Source organism: Pieris napi, chromosome 1, assembly GCF_905475465.1.
Source record: "Pieris napi chromosome 1, ilPieNapi1.2, whole genome shotgun sequence".
In the NCBI taxonomy this organism is placed as follows: Eukaryota; Metazoa; Arthropoda; class Insecta; order Lepidoptera; family Pieridae; genus Pieris; species Pieris napi.
Window position 1 is genome coordinate 13,074,594 of NC_062234.1, and position 25,179 is coordinate 13,099,772.

At 31.9% G+C, this 25,179-nt stretch overlaps 1 protein-coding gene across 1 annotated transcript in view; it reads left to right on the forward strand.

Moving 5' to 3' along the window:
* Positions 1–25,179, forward strand: part of LOC125050372 (putative phosphatidate phosphatase) — an 86,444-nt gene that overhangs the window by 22,908 nt on the left and 38,357 nt on the right. Inside the window, exon 2 of the mRNA XM_047650164.1 lies at positions 10,698–10,849. Coding sequence (XP_047506120.1) covers positions 10,698–10,849 — 152 coding nt within the window. The remainder of the gene's footprint in view (positions 1–10,697; positions 10,850–25,179) is intronic.

Here is a 25,179-nt window from a genome sequence, read left to right on the forward strand (position 1 = left end):
TGTTTCATATCATCATCACCTATATGCTAATCAGACATATGTTGCGACCCTTGGCTTTCGACCGCTCCGCTGGGAATATGTACGGCGTTTACGGGTAAAGTATCTGTATATGTGTCCAAAAGGAATCACACAAATGCCGTACAGTAATAAATGACCTATATTGCTTCTGCAACTGTCGTCGAATTAAAAATTTGCACCGACTTCCGGCACCATCACTTTTGTACGGCACTAGGTTTTTCGACATTTATTTTTAATCATCTATACACTTATAACAAAGCCGTACATTAATAATTAGTCGAAATTCCCCCATTGTACCTGAGAAAGTCCATTCACTCACGTACTCACATGTACCGCTCAGAAATGACGGCATAGTGCTCAGAGCTATTTTCAGATATAGTAACAGCCTTCTAAGCGTAATTCAGGTTGGGTCATTTCACAGGTATTTTTTGTTCATGGGCTTGTGGTCTATAAGGCAGAAAATCTTAAATATCGTATTGAGAATCCGGAGTTCTCTACTTGGAGATTATACTGAATACGTAATTTCGTAATATTCAGACTTCGTCGAAACAAATTACAGTGAGAATTGTATAGCCTTGTTGAGATTCAATTGAGCATAACCAGTACTAGAGTAACCTGTAAATACATAATTGCATCTTGTATGGGAAATGATTCTAGGTTTGTGCATACAAAGCGATGCCTTTTGAGGGCTTTTGATCTATTTTTCTTTGCTCAATTCAAATAAAACATAAAGAAACATTGTGTTTTGTACTGAGCTGTTCCAAAATTAATTAAACAATTTCCTACGCACGGGACACGAAAATCATAAATCCTTTGTTTTTGCTGATCTGTTACTTCGTCGTTAAAAATATTAGAAGATAAATATCGTGATTAAATTAAATTTTAATCGAATTTTATTTGTTAATTTCTAAACGCTATTGCCGAGTAATTGTATATGTATGTAGTGACTGCTTTACGAGTATATATATTTTGATAAGAAAATTGGAATTTCAGATTTTTGTTGTTGATTTGATATACAACAACCTTTTTAAAACTTTTAAATTGAGCTTTATACAAATTAATATAAAAAAAATTGTGTGTATTTAAGTGGATTTCAGAATGGTTTAGATTTACAATTTTTTTTTTGCATTTAATACGTAGTAAAGGACAACGTCTTTTGAGTCTGCTAGTGTAGTATAAGTTAATGTTAATACAACTGTTGGAATGGAAACCTGATAATAGCCACTTACAACCATGAATTTCGCCCGAGCGTATTCACCGTCAGTGTATTGTATATTTTACTATTCCGGTTTCAGTTTTCCCCTTATAATGAATTATAAAGCTTTCACTGTCTCTGACATTTTCGGCTTTGCAAGTAAATCATTCGTCAAACGAGGCGGTAATAATTTATGCTAACTAAAACCACACCGTTTTTTCATCCCGAATTAATTCGCGATTTACGAAAGTAATGACGAAAATATTTGCGTTTTCTTTTGTTATAAAGCGTAAATACTATTTTCAACGAGAAAAGAACATAATTTAAACATTAATCAGTTTAATGTCTTAATTAAGCATTTCTCTTTACAAGATCGTATCAATGTTTTCCGAGTAAATATGCTGATTTAACAAGCATGTAATTAACATGTTATTACGGTATGTATTTATGACGATTACAGTATTATTTTTCCTTGAGCGGTAGTGTAGACGACGTTTTATATTGTGCAAATGCATGACTTTCCCCAGCCCGCAATATCTTGCCAATATACGACGGGAAAATTAATAATTACGCCACGTATTGGGCATAATACATCTACAATTAATTATTGTTTTTTCTTCATATATACTACTGCCCCCGCGACCTTCGTTTCTCCTTAACGTGATTTTACTTAGCCTATCCTTTCCTCTATAATATAAACCTCAGAGTTCAAGTCATAAGATTTTAAATAACAAATAAAAATAAGGATTGGTGATAAAGGGGTTAAAATTTAGGGTTATATGTATTTTTTAATGGCACATTATAAAAAAAATAAAATTTCGTCTAAAAAATAAAATGTTAGGGGTGGACAACCCTTATCACTTAGTGAAAAATAGACAGTAGCCGATTCTCAGACCTACTGAATATGCATATAAAATTTGATAAAAATTGGTCAAGCTGTTTCGGTGGAGTATGGGAACGAACATTGAACTTTTTAATAGACCCAAAAAGTCGAAGGCGTGTCAGGCCCAGAAGGCGTATCACCTACTTGCCTATTAGATTGACAAATGATCATGAAACAGATACAGAAATCTGAGGCCCAGACCTAAAAAGCTTGTAGCGCCACTAATTGTTTTTTTTTTACTTTTTAATTGTAAACATTATCATATTATAAGCATTGCGTTCGTGTACGCCGTCCGCACCGCACCTATTATCGAGGTGGTAAATTGGTAATAATTTGTATTACAATTTGTTTCTTTCTATTTGTTTCTTGGCAGCTATAAACTAGTAATTGAACACATAAATCAATTGCACAGTCTGTATTCAAACGCACGACCTCAGTGTTGAGTCACATATCCACTACTCCCATTTGAGAGCCCATAAGTTTAGTAAAATTTCACTCTTGTATCTACGTACAAAATTACTTGTACCTTAAGACTTAAAGTACTCTACCATATTTTTCTCATTATCGCTTCTAAAAATATCTCATGTAAATATCCCAGTTTCCCTATTTAGTTTGCTTCCTACATTTAATAGCATATTTTAACAACCAACTTATTCTTAAGAGGATTTATTTACGACTCTACTTTACGATCGCTGATTTCCCAATGGAGTTAAGATAACTATAGAATATCTTAATATCACTTTGCCTGCCTAATTAGAATTAAGTATAGGCAGTTTTTTACTAATATTTATAGAAAATATATATAGAAAGGAAAGATTTCTATTTCTGAGTGTGTAACGGCCGATTTTATTTCTAACTCCCTTCAATTTTGTGGATTCTAAAGCTAATAATTTATAATCTAATTTATTATCTACAAGCTATATTAGCTACCTAGTTTGATTAGATCATGGGATCGCAATGTGGGACTAGCGACAGATAAATTTTGTCAAAATCACATAGGTACTCAAACTCAAAATAACTTTATTCATATAGGTAACCAAGTACACTTATGCACGTCAACAGAAAATATGTTTAATTGATTCTAAATTTACATTCACTACCAGTTCGCAAGTCAAGGGCGTAGAATGGGCAAGACGAACTGGCAAAAACTCTCCGCCACTCATTTTAATTAACTTTTTAATAAAAATTCAACATATTTCTGTCATGAATAAAGTTTTATTATTTATAATTATTGTTATCGTAATTGTAAACTGTGACCTTGCCTTCGCAGATCCCGTTCGATAAACTTTTTATATCCTAGCTTCATATCCAGTCAGTAAGAATAATATCTATATATATGTTGGTTTATAACTCAGAAATTACTATTTTTAATATTTCTAGGCATGAAGCAGACACATGCCTTTGTTTTACTATTAATTTTGTTTAACTTTATCAAACTCTCGTCTGAACGAATAAATATCATGTATTAAAGCCACTTATAAGAGTTATGCAATCGATTGCAATTAATACTATTGAAGAGCTCATATAAAAAGACAATGTTAATAAGTTAGTGATTAAGTAATTACTCTCAACAATTGATATAAGAAATGCTCAATCGCGCCGACTTCTCGACAAGCGTTAATCAATGTTCACACATTAATTATATCGTGGAATTGTTAAAGAACATATTATGTTTGTTTAAATTGATGGATTTTTTACTTGTTTTCAAGGATATATATCTAAACGTTTATATGTTACAAATTTATTAATTTAAATCAAAGTCAAAATCATTTATTCATATAGGTAACGCAATTTACACTTATGAACGTCAAAAAAAAAAATATATACATATATGAAATGCTTCTAATTATACATTTACTGCCAGTTCAATTCAAGGGCGAAGAACAGTAGAGAAGAACTGGCAATAAACTATATATAATACTATTGTAATAGACGTCTAGTGTCTACGCTTTGGCGGACAGATCATTTGTGACCAATTAATGTTCCATCGTCACATACATTTTTGCCTTTTCTTTTTCTTTAAATAAATAAAAATATAACAACTTCAGCATTACCTTATGAGTAAGAATGTGTTTTTAAAAGGCTCCGGACTGAGAACTAACGGTATTTAATTAGCGCTATAATTACTCGCTTTATATTTTAATTAATGACAGTAGGATTAATTTAAATCTCCTTTGAATGTCGGATTTATGTGTCCTAATAATCTTCAAGTGTCAACACTGTTGATTTAACGAGTTCGTTTAAAAAGTTAATAAAAATTTCCACTTAATTGTAAAGCCACATTTAAAAAAAAAATTTTGAGTAACATAGGCCAAAATATGCTCCATTATAGACACATTATTGAATTCATTATATTTTATACGTGCGTAATGTGTACTAGAGTAGTGTTGACCAAGGGGCTTAAGTGTCGATGATCATCCCTGCACCAATGGAATTTTCTTCTATTGTGAAGGCAAACATCGTGAGGAAACTAGGAGATATGCGTCTCAATCCCAAAAATCTATGATACATGAGGCTGGTTAGTGGTTACCTACTTGTCTATAAAATAAAAATACCCATTTAGGAATGCCACTGGATTATTATTCATGCGTTCCATTTGTTCTAAGAAGAAATTCCAATGTTTTCTTTAAAATTCTATGTTAACATATGTTTGACCTTTAGCTAAAAAACAGCTTAGCTTTTAAAAAATCATAAAGGCTTGTAGTTGCAAATGAGGCTTTCGAAGCAGCTGTACTTAACATACATTATAACAATGACTCGTTTGAAACAATGCCTGTTTTGGCTAACAAAGCAATAAATTATTACTGACTACCCTCCTTTAAACTGCTTTGTTTTATTTAGTTTATTTTTTATTTATTTATTCAAGTTTACCACATCATACGTACAATCTACGGTATATTTTATAAGCTCTTTTATCTAAAATGTTTGACAATTTAGGTAAACATAAATGTTACAAAAAATAATACAATTAAAATATATAGGTACAACAAGATAAAACAAAAATACCAGAAATGTTAAGCCGAATAAAAACTACCAGCAAAACAGCGGATTAGGTATGAGATAAGCACTTAACAATGCTTTCTTTAAAATTGATCAGCCCACTACCGAATAAATCCAGCTCCGGATAGGTACTCGAAAGAGAGGTGCCTGAATTGCTAGGTTTTTGCAGACGGAATTCGCTAAATTTTGCTGATTGACCTTGGGAATGAGCAAGGGACGACAATGTTAATGTCCCGTAAGAGGTAACTGCTCTGTATTTAGCAATTTATACAAGAACGTAACACCGACTAAAGATCTCCAATCGTACAGTGATATTATATTAAATTTCTTGAGTCGCTGTACTGTGTACAGGTGTCTATAAAAAAATCCTGTACTAATAAACGCTAGGTGTCGAATAAAGTATAGTATCTTTGAATGCTTTCAATTCGTTGCAAATAAATCGCTTTAAATGGAATTATAAGGTTTCAAGGAGTAAGTAATTTATTATATCGGTTTTTACATAATCTCTTCCGAAAAAATATCCTTGAAATCCTATTGCATAACTCGTATTTTTTGGCGAAGTCCGCCGAGGCCTCCCAGTGAGGCTATGGAAATTCACTTCCTGTCCCTATCCGCTTTGCTCCTTCTCTATCTTACTTTAAATCTCTAATGTACAAGCACTACTTGCCCACATCGTATCCCTATAATATTAACAATGATTAATGTGTCCTTCAAATCTGTTTTAATTGTTTTGTTCTTTTCTTGAATAAGTTATGTGTGTTTGTAGTTTTGCACTTCTTGCGCTCACCTTATTTAATTTTATGATATATTGCCATAATTATATTTTATTTAATATAAATGCTCTCTCGAACGCAATAACCGTTGTTCTCCTTATTATTTAATGATCATACTGTACTGATTTTTTCAACGATGTGTTTTATTGGGATAATGATGAGAAAATTATCGTACTAAGTTGATGTCACTGTGTGCTAAGGACGAGTTTAGGGTATTTATTGGGACTATGACATCATTTATTCGTCCGCTGTGTAGGCGTAAGTTTGAGAAGCTATTAGACTTAAAATACCAGTGCGTCATATTCACGTTTATTGGTTGAAAATATGTTTTTTATTGCCATATAAACGTTATTTATGGTAACTGTTAGATTTTATCTGATATCATTTATTAATTGCTTATGATGAAGAGCATGGCGGTTTAGAAGAGAGACCTAATTTTCTACCAGATCTTCTCGTCCGTTGTACCCTCTTGATTTGACACTTAATATTTAGAATCATAAGCACACGGTTCAAAAGTGGACATTACCTAGGACGCGGGGCGGGGATTAAATTACGCATTATTGTTAATATTATAAATTATTATCGACTTTCCAATACATTACACATAATGATAACTTTTAGGTACTGGGTGGTCACGAAACGTTTTACTATTGGGTACAGAAAAACGTTACGGCGCGTTACATGGGGCGGGGTCCAATAATCTCCAAAAATTGCGTGACGTAATATTTGAACGCTCCCTAACTGGGAGGTTTGGTCTTGACAAAATAGCTTTAAAAAAACATTACGTACACGTAACGAACGTTAAAAGTTATTTCTTTGGCGTAACAAGGCCTTATTCTACGTTTGTAGAAAAAACTACACTAACAATAGAAAAAAGGTATTTAATACATTGAAAGTTTTATTATAAAGCATTATCTAGTTAAATAAAGTTATTTAAATATAAAAAAAAAAATCTACATATTTAAAGAAATTTACATTTTTTATTTAAAATGTTGACTATGTTAACTTCTGGGTGTAGTTTTTTGCGACGGTGTGCGGGTGTCGGTTTTTTGCGCGCATCGTAAAAATTTACTCTCATAATTTTTCCGTAACGCGCCAAAAGAAGTATAACTTTAAAAATGTTAATGAATCAGACGTGGATATGAGGCTTGCCCAATGACGGATAATGTTGCACACATAACGTAGTAATGATATTTACTACTATTTCGCTCCCGTAAGTTTTGTTTTAGTTTTGACAAATTTTGGCACAGAAAGAGAATCATCATGAAGCAATGGTCGTCCGACAGTTGGAGATTAATAACGGCAACATTTAGTCGTAATTCACAATGTTGAGTGTTCATTCATTAGTTCATTACTGCTTTCCGGTGGAATGAGACATGTTACGGTCTGGCAGATATAAATCGATTGTATTTTTTGATTCGGTAAATGAACCATGGTTTACAAATATTCTTTTGCTTTCTTATATTATTATATGTATATGTACGTTTTTGACACACGAACACAATATATCTTAAATCAATCCGACGAAATCGGGTTATAAAATTACGTAAAGTTGCACTTTAATTTTTTTAATTAAACACATATATATTGTTTACAATGGTGTATTTTATCTATAACATTATTTAATACAATAAGCGCAACGTATTCCTACTTTTTTAAACTTCACTTAACGGTGACTGTTATCAGCGGTTGTAAATTCCTTTAGTATTTATTCTACTGCTAGATATTTGAATAGATTTTTCAACGCATCTGCTTTGGTCGACGTAAAAGTAGAAAAAATATTTTTTAATCGACATAAAAACCTTATAAGGTTTTGAATTTGACGTGTAATTGGTAAAGTTTAAGAATATCTCTTCTCATTTTTAATATAAAATAATAGTAGAATAATTATCTGGTAATATTATGCCGTCACAAATTTATACTCTTAATTTTTGTTTAATATCATATACTAACTCAAACAGATCAGAACTTAAGATTAAATTTCGTAAAATTATTCTGTCTTAAGCAGTACTGGTGTTAACTTACGACAATAGGTAGAGAACCTAAGAGTAAAAGCACTACAACCTTTGCTCTCAGCCTCCGATTTCTGTATCTTATTCTGGATATATTTTTTTAACTTTTGGGTCTAATAAGGCATGCCGTTTTTTTCACGATATTTTCCTTCACTGTACGAGTGTTAATGACGCACGAAGAAAGAAAATGTCGGTGTACATCCGGGATTAGACACGACCTCAGGGTTCGGAGTCGCACGCTCAGGCCACTGCTCATATATTATAATATTTTAATTACGTAACCACAATACAATCTATTTAAAAAACGCTGGAGAAATACGCGTCCGCCTATAGTTTCAATATATCAAATTATTGTTTATGAAAAACTAACATTGTGTAATGTCTTATGTAAGAGGTCATTCACCTTTGTTCGTGTTGATAGTGACTCATGCTACGTGTGCAAGGCTTAAATTTCCATACTGCATTTTGGTTAAAGAAAAACATATTTCAGTGTAACAACACATACATACCTTTGATTGTATTTCTAATGCTTTTAGGGTTAGTCAATTATGGCGTTTTTAGTTTAGAACATACGAAAATCTTGTGTTATATTTCAGAGATGATAAAATGATCGGAACACAATATAAGGCATTCAACTCCTTATCGGTCAGGTACAGTGATTGCAATATATTGATAAAAACTAAGTTCTAGTCCAATCTTTTAATCTCTATGCAATATTTACTTTCTATATATATAGAAAAAAAATTGAGTTTTTGATTGGATACAAATATAAATGATAGGATTTCTAAAGTTAAAGTAATTGTGAATAGAAAATGAGTTATTTTACGTTGTAAAAAATATAATGTATCTAGAAAATAAAATACTATAGGACATTTTAATTAATTATTTAAATTGCTGAAAGTTGAAACATGAATATATTTATATATATATGTATTTGTAGTGTATGACTTCATTTCTAAAGGGCTTTAACTTATACAAATGTTAGTACTACTGAAGAGCTTTTGTTTATTGAAAAACATTTACACAATGCGCTTAATTTAGTAAATAAGTTTATTAGTCAAAGATTATTATATATTGTACAGACAGTCAATACTAAGATTAAAATATAAACTTAAAAAGTAACTTACAATAATAATTCTCTTAGCAGAGATCGTAAAAGCTGTAGACAGCAGTGATTTGAACAAAGTGAACGATAATGGAGTGTGTGTTGTTTTAGTTCGGAATACGGATCAATAACAAAGGGGAACGCGGTTTCATATAACTACTGGATATGATTTTTAATATTACTACAGTTTCTGCGTTAATAATTTGGCTTTATTAATAAGGTTTGTTAGATTTGGTACTTGACAAATGTGAGTTAATAAATTGTGAGAAATCACATATATAATTGATAAGCTTAGCTATAATAAAATCTAGATATTATATAACAAAGTCCAGTGGTTGTATATATTTGGTCAAAATAACCGTTGAGGATCGTGGCTATTCACGACTGACGACTGATCGTGTGATGCGGACTAGCCTACGCTGTTTTAGTGGGTATGGACAGTAGCGGGTCCCACATTACTCCCTAGCACAAAGCATATACATAAATACATATAAAAAAGCAGGTTTCATGAGGTTACATTAGGCAACAGGTGGCCTTATCGGTAACAAGCGATTTCTTCCAGGCAACCTTAGTATGGAACAATAAAAAAGAAACACCTACAAAGGGTCAAGAAGTGCATAAGTAATTAACAAAAAAGAACATCAAATGACATGTTACACTTACTATAACTAACAAAGTAAAATGTAAAAAAAATAACAATAATATAAACAAAAATGAAAAGCTAATCTGAGGGTTAATGAATCACAATTATTATACAACTAATTACCAGACAGAAGAAAAAAATATCAAAAAGAAGATTTTTATGAAAACTAAGTGCACGATGAAAGAAAAAATAAATAATCTCGTGCTCACTTCAAAGACCGATTAATTTGTCCCAAACCCTTCAATTATCTATATATCATACCTGCTGTTTTTTGTCCGTCCCTCGAATGTTTGGAAACGAAACAATCCGTAAAACAATAGTTAATTCAAATGGGATCACTCTTCACCAATTTAAATTTTTTATTGCGTTTTTAGGGGTTTTTAGATTTATAACCGATGCGCTGTTAATATCCTTGTTGGTGTTACAACTTTGTGGATGTTCTAAAAAATGTGTTAACTGTGGTTGATGGTATGGAGAACATGCCATAGATAATGGATTTTAAAATTGGAACAATGTTGGCGGATTATATTCTTTGTAGTATATAATGAGTTGTTCCATGTTTAAATTTACTAGTAAATGATAATTTATTTTTAAACTCATACCAATATTTTAGTCTCTTTTAATCTTAATAAATAAAATACATTTTTTAAATTAGCATTAGAAATCTTTAATAATAAAAAAAACAGTGGCGCTACAGACTTTTTAGGTCTGGGTCTCAGAATTCTTTATCTGTTTCGTTATCATTTGTCAATCCCGTGCGTGACACACGCCGTCAACTTTTTGGGTCTTAGGCAAGCCGGTTTCCTCACGATGTTTTCCGTCACCATTCTAGCGAATGTTAAATGCGCACATAGAAAGTCCATTGCTGCACAACCGGGGATCGAATCTACAACCTCATGAGAGTCGCACACTGAACCCGCTAGGCCAACACTGCTCTTTTAGTGCCCATTACCTTTAAACTGCATAATATCAAAGTTTCAGTTTAAAATAATTTGATAGAATTTAATCGCCGGCAGAGATTTATAAAACTCACAAATATTTGCAATAATTATTTAATTTTTGTTACAGTTGGCTTCCTAATACTCGTCTTCTACTTATGGGGAGCTCCGTATGAGCGAGGCTTCTTCTGCGATGACGAGTCCCTTAAGCACCCGTACAAAGAATCTACAGTCACCAACATTATGCTATACATCATTGGACTTGGTCTACCCGTATTCACGGTAAGTTCAACTTCATCTATGACGTAATTATAGCCGATTTTAACACTTAAAACACGGAATATGGATTTAAATGGTTCTTTAACTGACATAAAATCTAATTTTAAATTTATTTGCAATGTTTTAAATAAAAGATTAATGTTAGGACTCGAAGTATAAGTTTGACAATCATATAAGTCAAGAGTCAAAAATCATTTATTCTTATAGGTGACATGAATGATGATGAAATATACACTAAATGCTTCTATTTTTACATTTACTGCCAGTTCTCAAATCAAGGGCGTAGAACGCAAGAGAAGAACTGGCAAGAAACTCTCCGCCGCTCTTGTGTCTTGTTGTCATACTTCATACATTTCACAAAGAAATGCAATGCATGACAAATATCGACCCAGTCTATTTATTCTAGGTTATTTCAAAATCTATAAATCGGTGATTGAAAAATGCTATTAGCTTATATAATTTTCATTATTGTTTTTTATAAAATGTGAGCCTGCGGGTCTGACAAAGGCCATATCTGCAGCCCATATACACCCCTTTTAGCGGATGCGTTGTCGTCTTTCAAACGCTCTTAATTAAGGAAAAGAAAAAACTTTATTATGTTAAAAGGATGTTTAGTTAAAAAAAAAGTGCACTAGCCCTACACAAGGATTCCCTGTGTCGCGGGCAGATAGTCTTCCATTTGATATATTAATGGTACTTGACTTAATAATTTCTACTTAACACATACAATTTTATAATAAAAGTAATGTTGCACAATACGACAGGAGAAGATGTTGGTACACAATACATCGTATTTAAGATAATGGTAATCTGGTTGTAAAAATAAGTTTTGAAAAGTACTCGTAATATTCAGAATTAAATATTTTATTTTAAAACCCTGTAAACATACTACGCTAAGCTTACGTCGTGTTTATTGGTACTTTGACAATTGACACTTTGACATTACCTTTCTCAGTAACCGAAGTGTGACTTCTTGGAGCCGATCATCGGCGGTCAATATTGACCAATTGAAATGTTTGAGTAACCATTAGTTATTGTCACCTTTTGCTTATGTTACATATTACTTAGGTCTTGTAAATACCGTGGGCACACTTTTTGTTAGATAAATATTTCAAGAACTATTATAAATATTCATTTGTTGTGGTTTTGTATCTTAATCCAAATTTCGTTTCGACGGGATTGCCGATTGAAAAAGTATTTATAAATATATTATTTAAAAAATAAACTCGACCCCAAATTTAGTAAAATTATTATATAACAATTTTTCTATGATTAAACGATAATGTGAGTACAAAATATACTATGTTTGAGCAAAGACATATTTATATTTGTTTGTTTTAGTGCTAGAAAAACTAGAGTATATATATCACTATAGAATGTAAAGATATAAAATTCTAAGTGAACGTAATCTTATTAATTAAAATCTTATATGGTACTAAAACGTCAGACTAACAATGCTTTATCGCACACGTTGATTGACGCATCTGTTACAGTATGTTCAGTTATTTGCACCTGGCTTTACGCAAGGCTGAGCAACGGAATTACGTGGAGAAATAAAATATTTTTTAATTTGCGTCACTAACAACTCAGTCAAAAAAATACTATAAATTAATAACAGAAATAGCTTAAAATATAATACTGGTGTAAGGATAGTGAAATAATCTCAAAATAATTAATTCAAAATTTATATACTTACTTACATAAGATATACTTTACGTTTGGTTGAAACGGCAGTCATACGTACTCTTTATAAAAACTATTCGTTGCAATTACGACTCGCATTTTAGATTACACGTGATCGTTTATGAACTAATACCAGATTATCATCAGAATGTTTTCCCTAAATGCTGCAATATCGTAGCCAGTGAGTGACTTACTCTACACACATTACTATTCTACCACGACACGGCAATAGCAGCGACAGAAACTCACGCTGCCCACTTCCCTGTCTGACATAGTGTAAACGTGGAAACGCATTCTACCCTATGGCATAATAACATAGCATAGTACGTATAGTAGTATGTGTGGCATATAGTATGTAGCAATCTTCTGCCTGACGCACGCCGTCTAATTTTGAGTCTCTTGCCTCACGATTTTTGCCTTAACCAGTAGCACATAAAAAGAGAAATCTCTAGCCAAGAAACTCGGCTGGGTTTAATTTCTTTCTACCATCAATTCATTTTAAAGAGTACACAAGTAATTCTCTAAACGAAACTATCTATTAACTTTAGTAAAGCTTTGTGGTTAATATTTGACACTGGTTCCATTAATTAATCGCTTTATCAGATGATATTGACTTGATAATAGTTATCTATAATCGGACGCTTCCCTGAACCCTAATGTGATTCAAGATTAACAGCTACTGTGTTATTTTAACAATGAATGTTAATGTCGGGATATACGAGTGGGTTTTGTACAATTATTGTGGGAAAACTGTTTTCTGTAATTTTCTAATTTCTGTGTTTTTATTAATGGTACGGTGTTATTGAAAGTCAATGTAAAAGTAAAGCCAACGGTCTTATAGAATGAAAAAACAACTAGTATTTGGTTACCATGGTTACAACGTTATTTCCATAGGAAAGGTTCCTAACTATAGTAGTAGTAACAGAACAGTAACGAGATCGAATAGAGAATTATTTAAATTTTCAGTACTGTCATATTTAGTGCTTGTTTAAGTATGTTTTTGTATAGAAGTATCATTTTAGGAGTGATAAAAATATTTTTTATTTTGTATCTAATTTTTTTAATTTAAAAATCCTTTTTCTGTCAATTTCGTTTTACGAAAACAATTTATTTAACTGAACCCAAAAATGTGAGATTACTATCACTACTGGTTTATTTTATTACAAGAACTTGGTAATAGATTCCTTGATTTAAATGTTTATGCCTTTATTAGTGTGAGAATGGTTTGTTACGCGTCGGTGTTACCTGTTATGAGAAAAATATATCACTTTTTTCTTTTCAGTGTAATTATTGTTCATTTTTCTGTTACTACCGTCATGGCCTAATTGTTAATACGATATGTGTATATATATATTTTTGTAAATTTACATAAACCAACTACTAACAATCGCTACCTAAATACAATATCTAAATTTAGAGGTTTAAATGTAAAAATTGTTTTTATACATAGTTTCTTAAATAAGCGAAAACCGTATAAATATCAGTTGAGTAGTTTATGATTTGATCGCGTTCATACAGCCTTAATTTACGTCTGTAACGTATTTACGCAAGGAAACAAATATAAAACACGGATATAAATCTAATGACCTAGTGCAGTCTAATAACTCCACATACACACCCTGACTTACTTACACAACACACTCCAATATGGTATATACTTAGTTAATATATATTTAATCCACATTTATTGAATTTTTCTTTCCTACGTTTTTTAAATGTTTGACCTTTTTGTTGAAATTATGTATTCCATATTTGGCTATATTATTAGTATAATTGTTTTTTGTTATGTATAATTTCAGTTTGGTGTAGGTGTAGGAATTAAATACATAGAAGAGAGCTTGGGTTGCCTAAGAACTAAAAGATACAGATAAATGCATAAAAAGAAGTGAAGAAAAATAATAAATATAATTTATAGGCTGCTGACAATTTGATAACATCTTTAACACACAATATCTTACAATCTCACAGAGCAGGTAGTGGTTAGACCGGTACACCACTTTTTTCCATATTTGTCGAGTTTCATTCATGAATTCCTTTTACGACCATTTGACATTAATTGAATTGGAACCCGTGTAATTACTCCATTGGAATGAATTATAGCATCCTTTCCCATAGACACTAAAAACATATTTATGGCCCTCTTTTCGATTAATAAACGATTCAATCAAAATTAAATTATCATTTATATTAAAAATAATCATTCTAAAATTAAATTTACAACCTGTTTTAAAAAGGGCGTAGACCACGAGAAGAATTCGCAATAATCTCCGTCACATGTTTTTTTTTACTATATGTTTGTAAGCCTGCAGGCATTAGTTCACACGAAAACAATCAATTCTAGGAAATAGCAATTCGTAAATAATTTTTAACCTTAAAAAAAAATAAGGTTTATCATAGCCAAATAAAAAATTGAGTAGTTAATCTAATCTTTGTTTATAAAATAAATAAATAAAAATGTGTTAATTCATTATTAATAGATGCATTACATTGTGTTAGATTTGGGAACTCTTTTAAATAAAAAATACCTGGTAATTAATACCCAGGCCAAAGTTAATATCCATAAATTATATTGTTAAATTACTTTTTTTAAGTAATTTAATAAAAATTTTAAATAATTAAAGGACCAATTAAGTGACGCACAACAGAAACAAACTCCATTTTCCATTAATTAAATTAATGGCTTTCTTGAAGTGTACAATGTAATATAGAAAATGAAAATTTTCCCTTTCATTGACGGTTCAATTTCCTTAAGCCCTGATCGGAGGTGACTAATTCGTCTAATGACGTTTGATGAATGAATTCACGCTCGCTATATCTTACGTTAATCAAGTATTCGATTAAAATATTGAGTAATGTCGTTAGGGAAATGTTAATTGTCTAGTAATTGAATGTGGACAATCTTATAGTGATTCGTATGATAATAGTGATTTCTTCCAATAACTTTGATAATCTTTAAATCCTAAACTGGATTCGGACTCATTTTGATGAAATTTTCTGTTTCTGTTTAAGTGGATTCGAGAATTATTAGATTGTGTATTTAAAACGTGTACAGAACAACGTCTGTCGGGTTCTCTGGTATAGATTACAAAAGAGTAAATATAAGTCTTTCCTCCAACTTCGATTTGGTTCCCTTTGGAGTAGACTCTTGGGCTGTAGGGTTCAAGTGCACAGGCGCTTATAAACGATTTAAGTTGGTACCTGGTAGGTAGTGAGCGAGGAAAGCACCGCTCGAACCAATGAGTATCGCATTACAGCAAGGAAATGCTGCCAGCGTTAAAGGTACACCGCCACAGGGACCAAACTCTTAAAACTAATTTTATTTCTAAGCTCTAAACTCTTAAATTTAATTTTCTTTTTATTAATTTTTATTATTAATATGTAGCTTAAGAAAATTGTAAATACTGTATATTTGATTGTTATTATATTCATGTCTGATGACATAACGTAGTCTGCCATTATAATACCGTTACCAATGTCGAAGGTGACTTGGAAATCGTAAAAAAAGGATATTAGCTAACTTATATAGAACTCTTGTATCATTTAAGTGTAATCTAACTTAACTTGGAATTAAGTAATTATTTTTACGTTTTTGACGATATATGAGCGTAAATTAATCGAAAAATGCTTAACAAAGCTTTATATATAAAATATAAGCTTTTATTTTTAATAAAAAGTTACGGTGGTATTTTTTCAGATTAATGGAAGGTACTGAAAAAATTGTACGGGATAAAAAGCGGTGACTTGCATAAATCATCTGTTTTTAGTAAGCTCATCTAATGTTGCACCGCTATTAATGGTTATTTACACTGACAGCATGCAAACGAGTTGTAGACCTTATAGGAATCGGAAATAGCTTTACTTGGAGAACTACACGTACAATAGTGAGTAAACGAGCCTACGGGTCACCCAAAAAGGGCAGTCCTCGCATGGACACCCATTTTTAGTGAGTGTGTTGCCGGCCTTTAAATTGACAGCTAGTTCCGCATAATGGTGGGCAGAAAGTTCTTTTTGAAACGCCTAAATCTTTATTATATTTTATTATGATGTAGGATATGTATTAGGTACATTATTTGCTAGTCTTCACAGAAAAGATTTTTTAGTGTCCGATATCCTCATTTCACCTTCACTATTGCATTGGCATACCTACTGCCAGACACTATGTTTACGTGAACTCTGATATTTTGTTGATATTTTTATTTGATTACGGCTAGTTTATTTCGAAAGCTCTTTTGATATTAAATTTCAGTTTATTTGTCTATTCCTAATTCATTTGAGTGTTCTATGTACGATTACTTAATTGTAATAATGAAGTACAGTTAGTTTAGTTAGTTGTAGTAGTTACGAAATGCTGAAGTATTAGTATTTGGGGATTACCATTGTCAAGGAAGACATTCAAAGATCAACCGAACAATACAAAAGGAGACTTTAGCAACACGTCAACCCCCTGGCTTCTGGCCTCTTGGAAACGGCGGACTGCGTGATTTGGCTAAGAACGGCGAGACTTGGCGTAGTATAATAGTTTGCGAGTTACGGAGAGAAAACAGATTATTGGATTTGCATTCCTAATTGCCTCAAAATCATATCATGAAATCTGATAAAAGCCAAGAGGCTGATTGCAGATGGGTACAAAAACTAAAAAAAAATTGTCTACTTATTTACACGCGTTGGAAGTTAAACTTCTTTGGCGTAACAAGACTAACTTCAGGGTGTCGGTTTTTTGTGACGGTGTGCGCGCGCATCGTAAAAATTTACTTACATCAGTTTTCCCTAACGTACCAAAAGAAGTAAAACTTCAAAAATAGTTTTGTTAGTTATATCCACATAAATACAGTGATTGCATTTATTTCGAGACAGAAAGAACCACACTGTTTATTTACGCTCGAGTTATGTAAATAATGGAGTGGTTATGTAAATGATATATAAGTTTAAGTAGTTAAAATAAACCTGACAACCAAATAAATACTATTAATATCATTAAATTAGTAATAGATCCAGAAGTATTAACATAAATTCGAAAACGAATCCAACGGTTTCACGTTTTCACACTTAAAGTAATTGAATATATAATGCAGTGCTTTCGCAGTAAATATGTTTGGACTAGTATAGTTACATTAGTTTCAGCCAAGAAATCCATATATAAGTAGAGAGATTTGTACTAAGTCATTCCTTAAAATCTACTCACTCTTAGGAATGACACATGACGTACGCTAACACACGATCTCAGTGTACAAAATTTTCATATGAAAGTCACTTAATGCTAAGCCTCGTAAATTCTTTCTAAGTAATTTTTAATACAATATCACGACCCAAAAAGAGGTTATATAAAATGTTTGTAGCCTAAACACATTTATGTAGGAAGTGTTCGTAAATTTGACTGTTCACACAGAAATCTTATCAGCCTTATCTAGACGTAGACACTTTACTCAACCGTTAATGACCTTAAAGACACGTGCGAATCGACTCGTGGATGTGGTAATAAGTTATATACATAGCATTATATATAACACGGTTTTGTAACAACAAAACGTAATCCCTTAGTAATGAGTAATGACCCTGAGTCTTTCAACCTTACTTATTCTTAAAAGGGCAACGCACTCGCCAGCCTTATAACAGTGAGCCTCCTGCACCTTTGGAACTGATTTAAAAGAACAAGGAGGCAGAGGGACACATGATGTTTAAGTATTACCTCATGTCAAAGACATGTCAAAGGTAATAGTTATGGCTGCTCTGCCTTACAAAAAAATTAATGACTAAAAACTTGGCGATTAAAAAGAGTAGCGGAGTGTTTCTTGACAATTCTTGTTGCCCGCTCTACGCCCTTGACTTGTGAACTGGTAGTAAATGTAAATTTTCAATCAATTTAACATATTTTCGGTTGACGTTCATAACGTGTACTTGGTTACCTATACGAATAAAGTTATAAAAAAAAATGTTGCCGACTTCAGAAACCCTTGTACAACTTGCAGGTTAACAGGAAGCATCCCCGTTGTATTTGACCAATATGTACACGGTATATAATTGTATTTACAAATAAACAACAATTAATATTTCTCTTATGAAATATTGCAGTGATAAATGAACAATGTCAACGAGAATGAACCAAGACATCAATGTCATCATTTGTCATTCTAGATAATGCCCATCTAATTTAACATATTTTAAGCATGTTTCTTTTTTTATTAAATGTATAATTCGTTCAGATTTAACAGTAATTTAATCCTTTAAAAACGTTTAAATTAAAACACCCAATAATAAATTATTTAAATGTTCTGGGTTCAGGCTAAGGAATGTGGATTTTTTTCTTATAATATAATAATTATTAATCTACCAAAACATATAAATTAATAAACAACTTCGATCTCGAGTGTCAGTCACTTTACATCAGTTAGTTCACTCACTATATTTACTCTATCTAACTCTATTTTAATACTCAAAAAGGACCACCAACAGAGAGGGGCTTTGACGTGTAAATCTTGATTTAAGTATGTTATCTGCAACAAGTGTTGCCTCAACCGTCAAAAAACCTTGTATCAATTTAAACAAATGTTATCTGCGACAGAATCCATTAGCACCTTAAGGTTTTGTCTGAATTTTCTGGTTTAGAAGTCCGTGTACGGTTTTGTTGTTCTTTATTGCTATTTCTTTTGAAACTAATTAATCTTCTGTAGTTCTAACATTGTTATTTAGGTGTTATTAAAATCATTCTTATTTCATAATTTTCAAATGACGTTAAAACTTTGACAGCCTACGTTATGTTATGACTTATGAATGTCTATGGTGTTTGGTCTATTATATTGACAATTGACCAAATGTATGGTAATTATACAATATACATTATACTTTGAAAACATCATATATATAATCAATATAAGTCTTTATTTATGATATGGGTAACATAATTTGGCGCAAACAAACACATGAAGTGGACTTATCTTAATCTCGGCCATTTTGGGTATTGGAGAAAAGTTCATGATACTTTAAAGGCAAAAGGCTACTCATCTATCAGGGATAAAGTTATTTTTAACTATGTAAAAATTGACCACCTGAAAGCAACTTTAAGAATGTATAGACGGCCCATTACGCATATTTGTTTTCCATTAACGTGTTTGTCATGCCCGTGGTAAGTTTGATAGCGTCCAAAAAACTACGTTTGTTCACATTATCGGCTATTAGACTAGTTTCGGTATTGTATTTGTTTATTTTATCGTTAGCGTTGCTTCTTGGGGGTTTTGAACTGTGCTATCATACTGCGTTATACTAATTTATGAAGACGTATCCTTCATCTTTTACAAACGACTTTCATGTTTCCAATTTAATCCTAAGAAATCATTAGATATTACCTTTTAAATATGTAATTATTTTTCGTTAAATTTTATCCAACTCAGATCGCCATATGGTATGGTGAATTACAGAATTATTTTTACGTGGATAATTGGAACTAGCTTGAAAATCCATCGAATCGTTACACTTATATTATATAACGAATTGTCGAAATTTGGTGAAGGACGCGATTAAAGTCGGGAACTCGTTAATGGTGTCATTGCCGGTGTTCCGATGTCTAAATTTAGCTGACATGCGGGTTGTATCTCAGCAACGCGGCTATCGCTATAAATAAACGTTATCAATGTGATTTCTAAATTACATCAGTTGTCACGTATGGGTCAATTTGATAATTCTACTTATCTTTTTGTTCTTTATTAGCTAGTTACAAAATCGTAGAATTATTTTCAAGTTTACCATTCGATTGGTAATAGTTTTGTCTTCAGTAACTTTATCCTCGTATCCAATTTTCCCTTCATTTGTTTTGTTTTTATCTATTTACTTCTATTTTATCTAATCAACATCACCTAATCGGTCAAAATCTTCTATGTAAACGACGATTTATAAAAAAATTCATCCGGTTAATATATTCTACAGTATCGGTAATAGTTGAATCTTCAGGAATTTAATCCTCGTCATCAGTTTTAGGATACATTTTCCCTTCATTTGTTTTGTTTTTATCTATTTATTTTTTGTTTATCTAACCAACATCACCTAATCAGTCAAAATCTTCTATAAACGTCGATTTATAACTTTTCATCCGGTTAATATATTCTACAGTAGCTTGAATTCCTTTTGTGATAGTTTGGATTATGTCAACATCTTATTTAAAGATACCGAAGATGACCATTAATCACAAGGTTTTTTACGAAATAGCATTCCTTTCTATCTCCTAAGTTGGACAGAAATAGTACACTATATCCAAATTTATGTTAGGTTTAGGAATGATAATCCTTTTTGTACGTTTTGGGGACAGCAATAAAATGTGGCAATAAAGATAGTGATGCGGTAATGCGTTCAAATGGGCCGGGCACGGGTAAATTGCCTGTGGCTAAAGGTTGACAAAGATACTTTTATAATATATCAACCTTTGCGACCACACTGAAAAAGGATGTTTGAATACCTAAGAAATTACTTTAAGGGTCTGGTGTACTACAGGGCTTAACATTGGAAGTTAATAGTAGGGTGTCGCGGAGTCTTCGTTACTCACTAAACCTCTTTTAGAGTCATATGCCTACAATAATCGTAAGGACTTGTTTATTTTTAATATATTTTTGGAGTTTACTCCTTAAGAAACGATTTGAGTTATAAGGCCCGGCACGGAAATTTTATGAGGAGTAAAATCAAGTGTAACACGAAAAGGTGAGGCGTTATGTGTAACACGAAAAGTTGAGGCGTTATGTAGAAAGACATTGTCAGTGTTGACAGGTGTAAAAAATAAAAGTAGATTGTCTAGCGTGCCATAGAGTTTTGTCAATAGTAATGGTCAGTGAAATTAAAACTAAAAAGATTGTTCATTCTTATTCTTCTCTTATTATAGAGGTAACTTTGGTCACAGAAAGAAAATCCTATTTGGGCATAGATGATGTAGGTACTTTTTATTACTACTACAAACATTTATATTATAAAAACATATATTCTTACCACCTTAAGTATCAAAATATGGTCGACACCCACAGAACATTATCGCCATTTTATAAGGTAAGTAACGTAAGGAGTAAACTCCAATCGTGCGTCGTAGCTGACACACACACACTTTTTTTCTTTACCCTTTATTTTATAAAAGACGGCATGATTGCATTATATCTTATCGGTGTGTCGTTATTGACACGGTCCAATTAAAAACTTAGATTTCAACCATCTTATTAAAAAAAAATTAACGCTGTATCAGTAGGTACTTCAGTTAAAACTTAATTAAATTATTTTTATTAATATTGAATTAGGTACTCTCTCACTTGGTCAAATACAACGTGTTTTGAAATAAAACACCTAAAAATAATAGTTTCGACAAATGTTCGTGTGAATTCATATGAATGAACACTTTGTTATATTGTGTAAATATATTTAGCAATTTAAATAAACAATGCGCCATAAACAGCTTTTAAACGATGATGATTGAGATTAAATAACCTTCAATATTATTAGCATATTTGTTTATATTATCCTATCTTATCATAATTTCCATAATACTTTTTTTAAAGTCGCCTTGACTGCATGGAAGTTTCTTAGATGCGATAGGCACGCAATGCTGCATTACGAGACTTAGCACTAAGAACTTTATTTCTAAAATAAATTCCTTTAACAAAAACCTACTCCAAAATGCATTAAAATGGTTAATTATTATTATATCTTTAATTAATAATATTTTTTGAATGAAATGTTAAAATATTGTTAAAAATTGTACAGTCGTTAGTCCCTACACTAAGTTAACTAAAATCCTATATATTTTTAAATGGTATATTACTGCTAAAGTCTAATTAATAACAAAGTAAGTTGAAAAAAGTAGGAAATCCATAAGCTATTATCATATTATATGATTCAGCTGTTTTGATCTACATAATAAAAAGTAACATTTTTACACACGGCTCATAATTGTCGATAACTACTAATTTTCTTTAACTACAAAAGGAAATGAGTCATAGTATTTTCCACCTATCATTTTTCATGGTAATGTGAAAAGCCAGAACACTTATTAAGGAATAATTATTCGTGTTCTTTGGTATGTTATTTTGCAAATATTAAAAAAAGCGGAAGGAATTTAAATAATATCATTACTTCCGTACGTGGTTGTTCTAGGTGTTCGAGGTGATGTTCAAGGAATTTTCAGGCTATTGGAATGTTGCTTTAGAATGATGTAGAAAAAAATACATCTTTTGTAGTGTAGTAGTCATAAAAGTCTTACCAACATTGAAACATATTTTCAAAGTTGTTATACTCCATTTTGTAATAAATAGTTAGATTAATATAAATTTTCTCACAAAAACTTCTTACATAAACATGTGACAGTTACATATTATTATAAATAAGTAATTGTCTTTCTTCTATTTAGGGAAAATGCTAGTTTGTGTGAGACTGATGTCTGCTAAAGGTAAGAGTACAGATACCGGCAAACATCTTGAATAAATGTCCTTGCCTGCGCAAATGCGATTTTTTAGGTATCACTGGGAGAGAGCGGCGGGCGGTGGTGCGCGGCGGCGGGAGAGTGACGTGTCGATCGCGTAATTGGTCGATCAGTTGACGTTTGTGTCCCGCGCTGCGCAAGCTTTCCCGCACTCCCTTGTTTAATGCTCAAGAAGTTTGCCGGTATCTGTACCTGTGTTACAGGTCATCAGGCCTCGGCTTAATATGTTATTGTACTTTCTTTTTTATTTATGTGTGTATTGTTTTGTATGTAGAAATGAGTGTAAAGATTGCCGGGATAGGTAGGGTATGACAACTTGTTTAGTCATATAAATATTTTTCACCATTGTTTTTTCTTTGAACTCACATTGTTAAGATGCGTTTATAGTTTAGTTCCGATTTAAAAATACTTAAAAATCTAAAAGTGCCATATATCAGTTTTCTTCGGGAATCAAACTCTGCTAATTAAGCCATAACCAAATCTTGGTGGCCCCTGTTAGCAGCCAAAATTAAAATATTGCTAATTTTTCAATTTCAAAAATTCTTTATTTTTTTTCAGAAAAACTTACAACTAGACGCGTTTTTACAGCCGTTTTGCTTTTATAAAAGCTTATAAAACAGATAAAACTAAAGTTATAAGGTTTCGTAAGGTTCTAACAATAACAAACTAAATTTAACAATGAGGTTAACTTCTAACTATGCAATCTTTAGATGAAAATATTTATAAGCTTATGACGAAGAGTGCAGTATCCAGTTAAAATAAAAACTAACCTATCTTGTTTTGTTTTACGTTATTTCTCAACGCACTTTCTCCCGTTTACAGTTGCTTATTATCTGATGGCGTGTCAATTGTATGCAATGTTTGATTCATGATCAATATCAGCATACATGTCAATGGGGGCGTGGCGATGTTTTTGCATAGCGTATGTAAATTAGTTGATTGACTTGGTTAAGTAGGTGGAACAAGTGGCATTTATGCTGACTCAGCTGTTATTGAATCAATATTACATAGAATATTGTATACTAATATATAGGTAATGCAGTGTTGACCTAGTGGTTTCAGCGTGCGACTCTCATCCCTGAGGTCATAGATTCGATCCCCGGCTGTGCACCAATGGACTTTCTTTTCACCGCATTTAACATTCGCGCGAACGGTGAAGGAAAACATCGTGAGGAAACCGGCTTGCCTTAGACCCAAAAAGTCAACGGCGCGGCGTGCGTCAGGCACATAAGGCTGATCACCTAATATTAGATTACCAAATGATCACAAAACAGACACAGAAATTTGAGGCCCAGACCTAAAAAGGTTGTAGCGCCATTGATTCATTTATTATTAATATATAGATAACACGATGTTAATTGTTAAGATGTTTAATGAATGTAAAATATTAAAAAGTTTTGTTGTTAAGAATAACTGAACGAAGAACTAAAAAGTGACGTAGGTAATAAATTTAGAGTATTTTAAAATTCGAAATTCTGACATATGAAACCTTTTTAAAACAAGTTTTTTTTTTAAATTATTCTCAAGGGCTTAAAAGTGATACGTCAAGTCGTGCGTTCACCGCTCATCATCTAATTAACACATTTTATTGACACTTGTCTGAACCTCACCTCGACCTGTCCAAGATTATATATGTATCATACTGTGAGTTTTACGACTTCACACTACCTAATTGAATTCTGTATAATGACTTCCGAAAGGAAGAAATGTACTTTTGATATGTATAATTAAACACTGACTAGCATCTGAACTGAGACTCCAGGTTATATTTGACGTCATACATTTGTCATCACTTGCTTAATATAAATTACAAGCTGCCCCCGCGAAATTCGTTTCTTCTTAATGTGATTTTACTTAGCCTACCTTTTTAGTACATTACCAACATGGAACATTTTGGTATGCTACCCTAGAGACTGTTCGGTTAGCTGGAATGTAATTTTTTTAAGGTTTTTTGTGAATTTTTCTCTATATAAACCTCAGAGTTCAAGTCGGTGTATGTATAAGAGGTTGAATGTATTTTTGTATGCTATATCATAAAAACTAAAAGCAAAAAAAAATTTCTAAAAAAATAAGAAATAAAACCCCTTATCACTTAGGGATTTGAAAAATAGATAGTAGCTGATTCTCAGACTTACTGCATAAAAATTTTCATAAGAATCGGTCAAGCCGTTTCGGATGAGTATGGAATCGATCATTGTGACACGAGAAT